At 44.5% G+C, this 13741-nt stretch overlaps 1 protein-coding gene across 1 annotated transcript; it reads right to left on the minus strand.

The window, feature by feature from the left end:
• Positions 1-3137: 3137 nt before the first annotated feature.
• Positions 3138-5152, minus strand: LOC123743810 (translation initiation factor IF-2). The gene is made up of 2 exons (XM_045722460.1): positions 3898-5152; positions 3138-3725 (listed from the first exon to the last, which is right to left on the minus strand). Exons 1-2 carry the CDS (start codon positions 4901-4903, stop codon positions 3406-3408), a joined length of 1326 nt encoding a protein of 441 aa, XP_045578416.1. The 5' UTR covers positions 4904-5152; the 3' UTR covers positions 3138-3405.
• Positions 5153-13741: the final 8589 nt, after the last annotated feature.

Below are 13741 nucleotides of genomic sequence, written 5' to 3' on the forward strand. Positions count from 1 at the left end.
CTGTTGACTGACTCCATGCTTGATGACTTTACAATCACAGAGAGCTGTTAACTGACTCCATGCTTGATGACTTTACAATCACAGAGAGCTGTTAACTGACTCCATGCTTGATGACTTTACAATCACAGAGAGCTGTTGACTGACTCCATGCTTGATGACTTTACAATCACAGAGAGCTGTTAACTGACTCCATGCTTGATGACTTTACAATCACAGAGAGCTGTTAACTGACTCCATGCTTGATGACTTTACAATCACAGAGAGCTGTTGACTGACTCCATGCTTGATGACTTTACAATCACAGAGAGCTGTTAACTGACTCCATGCTTGATGACTTTACAATCACAGAGAGCTGTTAACTGACTCCATGCTTGATGACTTTACAATCACAGAGAGCTGTTAACTGACTCCATGATTGATGACTTTACAATCACAGAGAGCTGTTGACTGACTTCATGCTTGATGACTTTACAATCACAGAGAGCTGTTGACTGACTCCATGCTTGATGACTTTACAATCACAGAGAGCTGTTGACTTCAGATGCTTGATGACTTTCAAACACAAACCACCAAAGTTGTGCTTCTTTGGACAACTGTTCTAAAACCATGAAAGGGCTTTTGGGTTTCTTCTTCTTCTTCAGTGTCTTATAAGAGAACATTATAGTGTTTCTATGCAAAAGGAAACATACTTTCTTTGACCGTGGAAAGTTCCAGTATCTCCAATACTATTCCAAAGGACTTGACTTTGCAATAGGACCATGGAAGACTATCAGTCTGTGGATGATGTGTTTTATAAATGGTTTTGATAAAATAATACTCTGGATTCATGCATGTGTATGTCTGTTTACCTTAAGCCATGAAATGGAGGATGAACCTTGGATAAGGCAGAGGCATCTTTGAACAGTGATACAATTCAGATCGTGGAGTCAGTGACCTCTGCTGGTTGGAATATGACATTGCAGGATGGTGATGAATCAAGTGGAGACTGGCTGGCTGCTGAAGGATGGATGAACACAATGGACTCAACTTCCACATTGTTCTGTTCATAACTCATCAGTCTTTGGTCTACGCTCCACAAACACATCAAGTATCTACTATTAAATGTGGGCTGGGTTTTCACTGTTGGAAATGGATGGACTGTTTCAGGAAAAACCTTCAAGTCACATATCATATATGCAATCTAAGACTTACTAAACCAGTCGACTTAGTTGGCTTACTGCAAAACAAGAACCATTACTGACCACCTACTTCTGTGTTGGACTACAAGGTGAAACAGCCATTCTGTTAGAAGGAACAACATTACAATGTGTTGGACTACAAGGTGAAACAGCCATTCTGTTAGAAGGAACAACATTACAATGTGATGGACTACAAGGTGAAACAGCCATTCTGTTAGAAGGAACAACATTACAATGTGTTGGACTACAAGGTGAAACAGCCATTCTGTTAGAAGGAACAACATTACAATGTGTTGGACTACAAGGTGAAACAGCCATTCTGTTAGAAGGAACAACATTACAATGTGTTGGACTACAAGGTGAAACAGCCATTCTGTTAGAAGGAACAACATTACAATGTGATGATATCAGGATCTCCAAAGTGTTTTTCATCTGAGTTTTCTGTATGACTCCAAATACTTTTATGATTGTTTATAGTTTTTAGCTAAATTCATGCATTAAATTATTATATTTTTGAGGACATAATGTCTTCTGTTTAATTCAGATGCCTTTAGTGATGAATTAAATGAGTATAAAATGCATCATTCAGAATAATATGATGGGATACTACTAGTATTGCTTGCTGGACATATAACAGTACTGTAAGTTGTCACTGTCCAGTGATATTCTAAGTGGTCTTTTTTAGCAGTCTGTCCCTTTCACTTTGACAGTGATGCTGTAATGATGTCATATCATCATGTGCTAACTGTCCTCATGATGCAGTAATGCTGATGAAAGATGCTGTTGCCCATGTGTATGTATGTAATGTGATTGACATGTCCTGAGTCCTGTGTGTCTTCTGTGTGTCTGGCTTGGATGTGTCCCAAATGGTACCCTTAACCATTTGTAGGTGCACTAGGGCCCATAGGGAATAGGGTACCATTTGGAACACCGTCTGAGAGTCTAGGAGGCAATATGATTGACACAGCACAGTTTGATTGACATGTAGGATAATCTGGAATGGATAAATAATAATACAATGAATAAACTTCCCCTTTATTTTAAAGCTGTTGTCAGTTTTGATGCTTGCATTTTATCCATGTTATTGATCCTGTCAGTTATGACATGTTTTGTCCTATATCATCTTCTAATTAACATATGCATCAGTGTATGTACTCAAAACTCCAAAGATTGTATTTCCTTCAATGCTTTGTTTTTATTTCTGTAATGCTTCAGGGAAATGTAAAGACAAGGTCCTGGACAGTAACAGGATTATTGTCTTTCTGTCTGAGACACTGTCATCATAGAGATCTAGTAGTTTATTTAGATTTGTAACGGCTGTCGTTAGAAGAAGGGGACCAAAGCGCAGAGTGGTAAGTGTTCATAATTATTTAATACTGAGAACACTAGAACAAAAATAACAACAACGAAAAGCCAACAGTTCTGTCAGGTAACAGATAACAAAACAGAAAACAACTACCCACAAACACAGGTGGGAAAAAGCTGCCTAAGTATGGTTCCCAATCAGAGACAACGATAGACAGCTGCCTCTGATTGGAAAACATACCTGGCCAATACATAGAAATATAATGACATAGAATGCCCACCCCACACCCTGACCTAACAAAATAGAGAAATAAACCGTCTCTCTCAGGTCAGTGCATGACAAGATTAGGGTTGGGGTCAATTCCTTTACAATTCAGGAAGTAAACTGAAAGTCCAATTCCAATTTTCCTCAATGCCTCTCTATGAGAAAATGTCAGTTTACTTCCTGAATTGACAGTATTGACATTGAATTGACCCCAACACTGATTTAGAGATAAGAGAGAGACTGTAGTCCTCTTGGGGGAGTAGAGGAGAAGGGGAGCGGAGGCAGGGAGCAGTGTTCCTCTTGGGGGAGTACAGGTGAGGGGAGACAGAGGACAGCCCAGTCTGGTGTATCAGAGATGAGGGGAGACAGAGAACAGCCCAGTCTGATGTATCAGAGATGAGGGGAGACAGAGGACAGCCCAGTCTGATGTATCAGAGATGAGGGGAGACAGAGGACAGCCCAGTCTGATTACTGGAGGTTCTCTTGCTACAGAGATGGTCTATTGAAGCTTTTCGTAGCTGACATTCCTAACATCAACTGAGAGGATCTCTGTCCCTCTGATGGCCCTGTTGGTGTCCACTCTGTCTCTCTGTGTGTGTCCTGTTCTTCTCTGTCTGGGACTAAGGGGGGGTGTTGTGTAAATTGAGGGGGGTGGGGTTAGTAGTCTTTTGGCAGCATGACCCTGCGCCCCCCCATGAAATAACACAAGGTGATCTTCCTTCTGAAAGGAATGTTGTCCAGGGCCTCCACTGCCACCCTCTTGTTGCCCCTGCCGCTGCTCTCCTCCTGGTCGTACATGGGGCACATGAAGGCTGTGCGCCTCAGGGCGTAGATGTCCACCTCGTCCTCGTCGTCCCACGGCTGGTAGGGACGCTGGGAGGGATCGGCCGACTTGACCAGACGGGGCCTCATCATGGCCAGCTCTAGGTCACGGGGGATATGTCTCAGGCCCAGGCTAGACCTCTGGACTCTGACTCCTTTAAATTACATTACATTAGGTTACATTCATTTATTAGTAATTCATTTATGAATGGATAAGAACAGGAAAATCATATTCCTGGTCGTACATCAGCAAAAAACATACATCATAAAATATTGACAATATATTCAATAGACAAAATGTGTCATTGCACAAAGAGAAGTGGTAACCTTTCTTTCTCTTCTTCTTGGTCCTTTCATCCCAGGCGTTGGCACTGACAAGGGACACGTTGCCCTGGCCCAGGGAGGGCAGCAGTTTGGGCCGGGGTGCCACAGGGGGTTTGGGGAGCTTCTTTGGAGGAGGAGCATCCCTCTGGGCTCTCCTGGCCAGCAGGGGTCCTGTCTGGACGAAGGCTTCAGGCCTGATGATGTCCCTGGGTGCGCTGCTGCTCCCTCTTGCAGCCTCCTCTGGCTGGGCAGCTTTCGGCATGGAGAGAACAAACACATTGTTGCTGAAGCTGCATGACTCTGAAAGGGCCAGCTCCTCCAGGGTCAGAGGGCAGGCAGGACGTGACTCAGGCTGGACCAGACTCACAGCAGGACAGGACTCAAACTGGACTAGGTCCACAATGCTGGTAGTGATGCTCACAGGACTGGGAGGTCGGGACTCAAGAATAACGGGACAAACAGGATTACTGGGCCTCACTTTTCTCCTAGTGGTGCTCCGAGGGTTGCTCGGCCTCCCCTCAGGTCTGGAAGGCTGTACATAAGACTGGACCAGGCCAACGGGGCTAACAGGCCGTCTATTGGGGGGCCGAGGGTTGCTTGGCCTCCCCTCAGGTCTGGAAGGCTGTACGTCAGGCTGGACCAGGACAACTGGTCTAACAGGCCGTCTAGTGGGGCGTCGAGAGTTGCTTGGCCTCCCCTCAGGTCTGGAAGGCTGTACGTCAGGCTGGACCAGGACAACTGGTCTAACAGGCCGTCTAGTGGGGCGTCGAGAGTTGCTTGGCCTCCCCTCAGGTCTGGAAGGCTGTACGTCAGGCTGGACCAGGACAACTGGTCTAACAGGCCGTCTAGTGGGGCGTCGAGAGTTGCTTGGCCTCCCCTCAGGTCTGGAAGGCTGTACGTCAGGCTGGACCAGGACAACTGGTCTAACAGGCCGTCTTGTGGGGCGTCGAGGGTTGCTAGGCCTCCCCTCAGGTCTAGTGATGCTGACAGGGATTCTAGGAATCATCATCTCATGCTGGTGCAGGCTCTCTGGGCTGCTGGGCCGGGAATCAGGTAGAAGCTTGTAGTTCTTCAGAACCTCAGTGAAGGAGAGCTCCTTGTTGCGCCTGCGTCTGTTGGTTTTGGCAGGCAGCTGGGAGCTGCTGCTGTTAATCCAACCGGGAGACTCACGACATCCATCCTGGACAGGAACTAGGGACTGGAGGTCTCTCCTCTTTCTGTGGGCAGCTGTGGGCCTCTTGGACCAGACGTCGTCAGGAGGGGGGAGGCCGAGGCACAACATGCAGGGAGGGGAACGCTGAGGGCCTGAAAGAGGAGGCCATCACTGGGTCCTGGCTGACCTCTTCTCTCTCCAGCAGCACTCTGTTAGAAGGACAGAGTAGTGGAACACCGATGGACCTTGGTCCTCCAGACCCATTCAGGTTGGGCCTCCTATTCATCATTCACTGGTCTGCAGTGTTCTTATCAGAATGCTCCTTCTAGTCTTGAATACCTGGAATAGGAAGTGGCTTTCAGCACAATTCAATTCTATAAAAAGAGAGCCACAGAAACATCTTTGTTTAGTATTTGGGGAAATTTAAAAAAAATGTTTTACTGTCTCTTATCTAATTTCATCAAATTCATTTCTAAGTTGAAATAATTATTTGGGACAAGATATATCCATTAAAATGTAACACCTTTGTTCAATTATTCATGCCTAATAGCCTAGCTATAACTGGTGCTCAATAAAAGTGTTGTCTGTCCCCTCATTTCTCCGATAAACAGGCAGACAGGCGTACTTACCGTTCACCTCGTAGTTCAATCAGCTAATAATCCGTCATTACACCAGTGGCAGCTTGGTGTTTGATCATTACGTCATCAGAGGCATTTTGTATTGTGACGCAACAATGCCAAGCATCAACCTTCCTGTCATGGCTGCCCCTGTAGTTTGATATGTCAACGAAGTGTATTAATCAATCAGACAATCAAACCATCAATGAATGACTGAATTCATGAATCATTTCTAATAAATCAGTTTACTGACATAATTTACGGATGAAACTAACAATTACGAAAACGCATCAAATCAGTGATGCGTAAAAGTATATTCGCTCCCACATAGTAAAGTTCGAAAACGAACCACTTTAGTGGGTCAATAAACTAGCCAAGACTTTGGGCGAGGTATATTTGTCCCTATACTGTAGGACAGGCTACTTATATATGAGGAACCTGCGACCAGAAAGACTGTTCTGCCGTTTTATAAAAAATAATCCAACAGGCCATCTTCTGCATAGGCGTCTTCCTCTTTCCTGTGTTCATCACCCTCGACTAGATATATCTATTCTGTGGCCACCACACGTTTTATATGTCATGTTTGTCTTGTAGCTGACAGTGGGGTGCAGACAGGAGCGCAGTTCATCTGACACAAAGGCGCGGACTGGGGGAATCCGACATGGAGACCTGACGCCACTTTTACGCGCACTTTTTGATTGGCCTACTTTAAAATGAACATACTTATAATCGCAAAATACTGGAGGTTGGGCTAAGTGTTCAAGTGTTGGATTTACACATATTAATATAGAGAAATATAGTCTAATAGTGGATGGCCTACTGTATATCAGCAGTGTTTGTGTGGTAAATAAAACTGCTGAAGTGCTTTGGCCTGTATATTTTTTGCTTAGTATTCTTTTAAAATACTTCGGAATTCCTTATCTCGTTTATTAAACAAATACTTATTCAATGATTTGTGTATTTATTTAGCTGATCTTGTTTACCTGTAATACCCTATGGCATGACCATATAAATAAGAATGAATAGAACAGACATGGAAGCTCTAAACCTGGCAATTGACTGGTATTTGTATTTACGATCCCCGTTAATTTCTGCGAAGGCAACAGCTTCTCTTCCTGGGGTCCAGCAACATTAAACAGTTACGGTGCATTCGGAAAGTATTCAGACGCCTTGAATTTTTCGACATTTTGTTTCGTTACAGCCCTATTCTAAAATGGATGAAAAATGTTTTTGCTAATTTATTATATTATCTCAAATTAGGACGCACAGATCAATGAGTTTCTATCTCCAGCATATTTACTAACCTACCCTCGTATGTCATACATAGGTATGGATACCCCCAAGGGACATCCTACTACATCATCCCCTCCCATGAACAAGAACTCAACATGCATAACCACTGAAGCCTAACTGAAATGCAATTTGGAAATCTCTAACATGCTACTTCACATCCTGAAACAGTATGAAAGTATTAAATTACACAGTATGAACATGAACTTATTTACTGTCTCTTTTTGCTGGGTATGGTCCCCAACAGTATGTTTTCTCTTCACGTAACATAGTCTTTCAGCCACTCTGGTGGCTTCACATCCTTTTTTGGGCGCGCTTGTGGCTCTGTGAGCATTCTCTCTCCTTCACCCTCTTTTTGTGCATTTTCTGTGGCCTCAGTCTGTGTGGCTGGTAGATCTGGAAGAGCTCTGAGGTGTGTTTTGTTCCTTCGTACCTCTTCTGAGCCTGTGTCCACCACATAGGAGCGTGGGGCATCCACTTTCCTCAGCACTATTGCTGGGGTCTTTGCGTTTGTAATCCACACATGTTGATCTTCGGTCAGCTTTGGCCTCTCCGTAGCACGGTGTCTCCGATTAAAGTCTCCAGTTTGCGTTTGTTTCAGCCGTTTGTCCCTCTCAGCGAAGGCCTTACTGTTAGGCCATCTGGGTTTAAGCTGAGCCGACAAGACAGGCAATGGGGAACGCAGCCTCCTGCCCATCAGGAGCTCGGCAGGCGGCGGCCCATGATGCAGTGGTGTAACTCTGTAAGCTAACAGAGCCCTGTATGGATCCTTGTTCTTTTTCAGCAGTCCCTTGACTGTTTCCACAGCTCTCTCTGCCTCACCATTACTCTGTGCATGGTAGGGGATACTGGTCACGTGTGAAGTCATATTCTGCGGCAAAAGCAGAAAAGGAGCTTGCAGAGAACTAGGGAGCGTTATCTGTAACCAGGACCTCGGCGACCCCTTACCTGGAAAAACTGTACTTTAATCCATTGATAACACCAGCTGATGAGGTTATGGGTGTCTTTGCTATTTCAATGTATCTTGAATAGTAATCTACCACTAGCAGATAAGTGTCATTTTTCCAATAGAACATATTTGCCCCTACCTTTTACCATGGCCGTTTTGGCAGCACCGTTACCATCATTGGCTCCGGATGACAAGGTTGACATTTTGTACAGACCTCACACTGGGCCACCAGTTTGGCAATCTGAGTACTAAGACCAAGCCACCACACTGACTGTTGAGCCCTCAGTCTGCATTTGGTTATCCCCATGTGTCCCTCATGCACTCTGTCTAGCACTTCTGGTTGTAGAGTCTCTGGGATAACTATTCGTTGTCCTTTCATGAGAAGGTCTCCATTACAGTGGAAGTCACTTTGATGCACCCAATAGGGCTTCAGCAGCTGAGGCAGTTCCTTCTGCCCGGGCCATCCCTTTTGCACTGCTGCACTATCTGTCGGCAGATGGGGTCTTGTTGTTGCTCCTCTGCAATCTGCTGCGGTTTGGTCTGAGATGCAGGTAGGCTGTACCTCACCCTCTAGACATTGCTCCTCCTCTGATAATGGACGTTTAATTGGGGCCCTGGAGAGGGCATCTGCTGTGATCAGTGCCTTCCCTGGCACATACACCATCTTGTAGGTGAACCTCAGTAATCTGAGGCAGAAGAGCAGAACTCTGGGAGGCAAGTCGTCCAGTGCTGTTGTCCCTAACAGAGCCAGCGGTGGTTTGTGGTCAGACTCTGCTGTAAACTGCAGGCCAATAAGGTATTGGCTGAGCCTTTCACATGCCCATGTGATAGCCAACGCCTCCTTCTCCACTTGTGCATACCTTTGCTCTGTGTCTGATAAGCTTCGGGGAGATATTGGACGCCACTCCATGTTGTCCTGCATCTGTGTGAGGACCGCCCCTAGCCCAAAGGATGATGCATCTGCTGATACCTTTGTCTTAGCGTGGGGACGGTACTGGGCCAGCACTCTCTGTGAGGCCAGGTCTCCTTTGATTTTGTCAAAAGCCACCTGTTGCACGTGACCCCATGACCAGTCATTCTCTTTGGCTAGTAAGTCTCTCAGGAGTTTGGTTGTATCTGAGAACTGTGGGAGGAACTTACCCACATATGTGGCCATGCCTAAGAAGGTCCTGACTTCAGCCACATTCTGGAGGATGGGCACATCTGTGATGGCACTGATCTTCTCCGGGTCCGGCTCTATTCCAGCTGCACTGATTTTGTGTCCCAAGAACAAGACCTCTGACTGTGCAACAGTGCATTTTTCATTGAGTGTCTGGCCAGTCTCCTGGAGTCTGGTCAGAACTGCCGTGAGCCTTACATCATGTTCTGTTCTGTCCCTTCTGCACATGGGCACATTGTCCGCGTGGACTATGACGCCACTCAGCCCATCCAACAGCTAGGACATGCGTCTTTGGAAATGCTCAGGACCGGAAGCGATTCCAAATAGCAAAACAGTAACGGCCAAACGGTGTTCTAAACGTTGTGAGCGCCCTACTCTCTGATGACAGCGGTATCTGCCAGAAACCTGAGCGGGCATCCAGCTTTGTGAAGACTTGTCAGCCATCCAACTGAGCCAGTGACTGCTCCACTGATGGTAAGATGTGTCTCTCTGCAGAGTAGCTCATTCAAGTTAGTCATGTCCACACATCCTTATGTCCCCATTGGCTTTTGGGACCACTACCATCCCTGCACACCATTCAGTGGGACTCTCTATTTTAGACACCGCCCCAATTTCTTCCATCCTCCCCAACTCTTCCTTTACTCTGGCCAATACAGGGATAGGCACACGGCGAGGGGTGGTAAGGGCATAGGGGACAGCATCCTCTTTCAGGTGGATTTTGTATTCACCTATCCTTCCTAGACCAGAAAACACTTTGGGGAATTTCTTTTGAAAACCTCACCTGGGTCCTCCAGTTCGCTCACTCTCTCAATGAGTTGCAATGCTTCAATTGCTGGCAACCCCAGCAACGCTCTGGCCAGAGAGTCAATGACGAAGACCGGCTGCATGGCACTTTTGTCCTTACTCCCCAGTTTAATCACCAACTGCCCTACCACTGGTAATATCTTATTACTGGGCCCGTACAGTTTTTTGTTTGTAGAGAGCAAAGGGCCATCTCTGCTATAGCTATACAGCCTAGTGGGATAGCTGTCACTGCTGCACCAGTGTCTAGTTTAAATGACACAACCTCCCCATTGAGTTTAACCTCTCTAGGGGGTGTGGGACGGTAGCGTCCCACCTGGCCAACATCCAGTGAAATTGCAGAGCGTCAAATTCAAAAACAGAAATACTCATTATAAAAATTCATAAAACATACAAGTGTTATCCATCGGTTTAAAGATTAACTTCTTGTTAATTCAGATTTCAAAAAGGCTTCATGGCGAAAGCATACCATGCGATTATCTGAGAACAGCGCCCAGCAGACAAATCATTACAAACAGTTACCAGCCAAGTAGAGGAGTTACACAAGTCAGAAATTAAAATTAATCACTTACCTTTGATGATCTTCATATGGTTGCACTCACAAGACTCCCATTTACTCAATAAATGTTCATTTTGTTCGATAAAGTCCCTCTTTATATCCAAAAACCTCTTTTGTTCCGTAATCCGCGAAAGGCACGGCAGACGAAAATCCGAAAAGTATCAGTAAAGTTTGTAGAAACATGTCAAACGATGTTTATAATCAATCCTCAGGGTGTTTTTAGTCATAATAATCAATAATATTTCAACCTGACAAAAGCTTCGTCAATATAAAATGAAAAAAAGGAAGGCGCGCTCTCGGTCCTGCGCATGAAAAACCTCTGGGTCACTGCAGTGTCCACTCATTCAGAGTGGTCTTGCTCGCTCATTTTTCAGAATACAAGCCTAAAACAATTTCTAAAGACTGTTGACATCTAGTGGAAGCCATAGGACGTGCAATTTGAGTCCTAAATCAATGGAATCTGTATAGGCAGTTTTCGCCTGCCATATCAGTTCTGTTATACTCACAGACATTATTTTAACAGTTTTGGAAACTTTAGAGTGTTTTCCAAATCTACCAATTATATGCATATCCTAGCTTCTGGGCCTGAGGAACAGGCAGTTTACTTTGGGCATGCTTTTCATCCAGAGGTGAAAATAATGCCCCCTACCCTAGTGAGGTTAATGTCTGAATGCCAGCCAGCATTGTTTTCCCTTCTCCCAGAAAGATGCTGTCCTACTGTACCTCCTCTGAGACCTCATGCATTTGCTTTAATCGACAGACAGCTGAAAAGTGTCCTCTCCTGTGACGTTTCCTGCATTCTACATCCTTTGCTGGGCAATCTTTCCATCTGTGGAAAGGCGATTTCCCACATTTACAACAAACACTTGAACTAGCTACTGGTGCTGTCTGTGATTGTTTTCTCCACGTCTGTCTCTGTTCTGTGTTCCCCTCCGTTTTTTTAGCTCGGTATGAAAATGCATTTATTTCCTATTTCCACGTTCAGCATCATCTGCAGTCTTTTTACTGTCTCACTCTGCCTAACCTGCTTTGGACAAGGTAAGCTGGGAATCCAACTGTAACTTTTCAGAAAGTGATATATTGCTGAGAAGGCGTTCGACAGGATGGAGTGGAGCTTTCTGTTCTCAGTCTTAGAAAAGTTCAATATGGGCCCAAACTTTATTAAATGGATCAAATCACTATACTCTCATCCAAATGCCATGGAGACTACTAACGGACTGAACTCTGACAGATTCCCTTTGGGACGGGGCACAAGACAAGGATGCTCACTGTCCCCCCTGCTCTACTTGTTGGGGGCGGAGCCTCTGGCAGAGTTGATAAGGAGCAATACAGGTATTATGGGTGTTTCTGCAGGCGGCCTGCAGCACAAGATTTCGCTCTACGCGGATTATGTCTTGCTCTACATATCCAACCCTGAGAAATCCCTCCCTCCCATTTTAGACAATTGCTCATTATGGGAAGTTTTAAGGTTATAAGATGAATTTGAACAAATCCACTGTCTGCCCTCTCAATATTACACTCACCAGCTCTATGAAGACACTATGTCCATTCCAATGGAAGACACAGGGGTTTCAATACCTTGGGATCTTCATAACACCAGATCTGAATAGCCTTTTCAAGGAAAAATATCTTCCACTCCTGGATCGAATCAAGAACGATCTCTAAATGAAAGGTCTGACTATCAGCAATGAGTTATGGGCGGAGGTCTGACTATCAGTGATGAGTTATGGGCGGAGGTCTGACTATCAGTGATGAGTTATGGGCGGAGGTCTGACTATCAGTGATGAGTTATGGGCGGAGGTTTGACTATCAGTGATGAGTTATGGGCGGAGGTCTGACTATCAGTGATGAGTTATGGGCGGAGGTCTGACTATCAGTGATGAGTTATGGGCGGAGGTTTGACTATCAGTGATGAGTTATGGGCGGAGGTTTGCGACAGGGTATACTGCTCCTCTACTAATGTAAAAATGAAAGAATCTAATTACACATTTTTGTACAACTGTTATTACACTCAGACTCCATAGAATGAAAACAGACATTTCTCCTAACTGTAAAAGATGTACCTCTGAAAGTGGAACCTATATGCATGTATTTTGGAGCTGTAGAGAGTGCCAGATTTTGACAATCTATACATACTGCTGCACAGAAAATACTAGATGTACAGTTTGATATGACCCCGTGTATCTATCTTCTTAATGCCCAGCAGGACTTTGTTCTTGATCCTGACAGAGAACATTTGCTTAAGACTATTACATACTTTGCTAAGAAATGTATTCTTCTATTGTGGGCCTCTAATACCTCTCCTTTAAAATGTGGATTGACCAGATTGTTGACTTTCTCCCCCTTGAAAAGCTCACTTGTGACCTCCGCAAGACACAGCCCAAGTTTGATAGACTCTGGTCTCCACTACTCAACTATAGTTCATATTGGACAGAGTGAATGGGGTGATTAGGGAAATGAGCAGATACATGTTGTGTAAGGTGCTGTAAAATCTAAAAACGAATTATTTGCTCGTCGTCTCAGCTAAGGCTGGAAATAGCTAATAAGAACCTTTGATAGTGCTGCTGCAAGTTTTATTTATATATATTTATTTTTTATTTTTGAATAATTATTCTTTGTGTGTATGTATATATAATAAATATATATATATATTTTATTTTTTTTAAGTCTGTCACATCTGTGAATGTGGAATGTGTTTTGTTGGTTGATTGAAAAACAAGAAAACTTAACTTAATAAAACTTTAAATTGAAAAAAAAAGGAAGTGATATATTTCTTATTCCCACTACAATCCGACCTCGGATCAGCTCTTCCCTGAGCGCGCCAAACTGACAATATTCTGCTAGTTTGTGAACAGCTGTGATAAAACTGTCGGTGGTTTTACCCTGCTCCTGTTTGCACATATTAAACCTAGCTCTCTCAAATATAATGTTGTGTCTCCCTACAAAATGCCTTTCAAAACAGTCTTTAACAGCACTGTAGTTAAGTTTCTCTTCCTCAGTCAACGTTGAAGCATTTAATATATCCTCGGCTTCATCACCCATAGAGTAGATCAGTGTATTAACTTGAAATGCCTCATTTCACATTTAACCCTGATGCTACCCTGTACCTTTCAAAGTGCCTGATCCATTTCGTCCAGTTTTAAATGTTCATACAATCAAAATTCTCCGGGGGACTAATGCGAAATCCGTCAGCACTAGCCACTGGCCTTTCCGTGTTTGCGCCAGAGCCCGTTGATCTTGGAGTCGCAAACCCTGATATCCCGCCAGTTGCTTCCTCTTGCAACATGTTGCTTAGCAGTAACTTAGTCCTTGCTCGTTA

The sequence above is a fragment of the Salmo salar genome, chromosome ssa07 (genome assembly GCF_905237065.1).
Source record: "Salmo salar chromosome ssa07, Ssal_v3.1, whole genome shotgun sequence".
NCBI lineage: Eukaryota > Metazoa > Chordata > Actinopteri > Salmoniformes > Salmonidae > Salmo > Salmo salar.

What these genes read in the sequence shown, in the direction of transcription:
- LOC123743810 (XM_045722460.1), bottom strand. Translation starts at nt 4,903, where the DNA reads ATGATGATTCCTAGAATCCCTGTCAGCATCACTAGACCTGAGGGGAGG. An exon ending in CAAGAAGAAGAGAAAGAAAG is followed by an intron (nt 3,726 to 3,897) that starts GTTACCACTTCT and finishes TGTAATTTAAAG; the next exon opens with GAGTCAGAGTCCAGAGGTCT.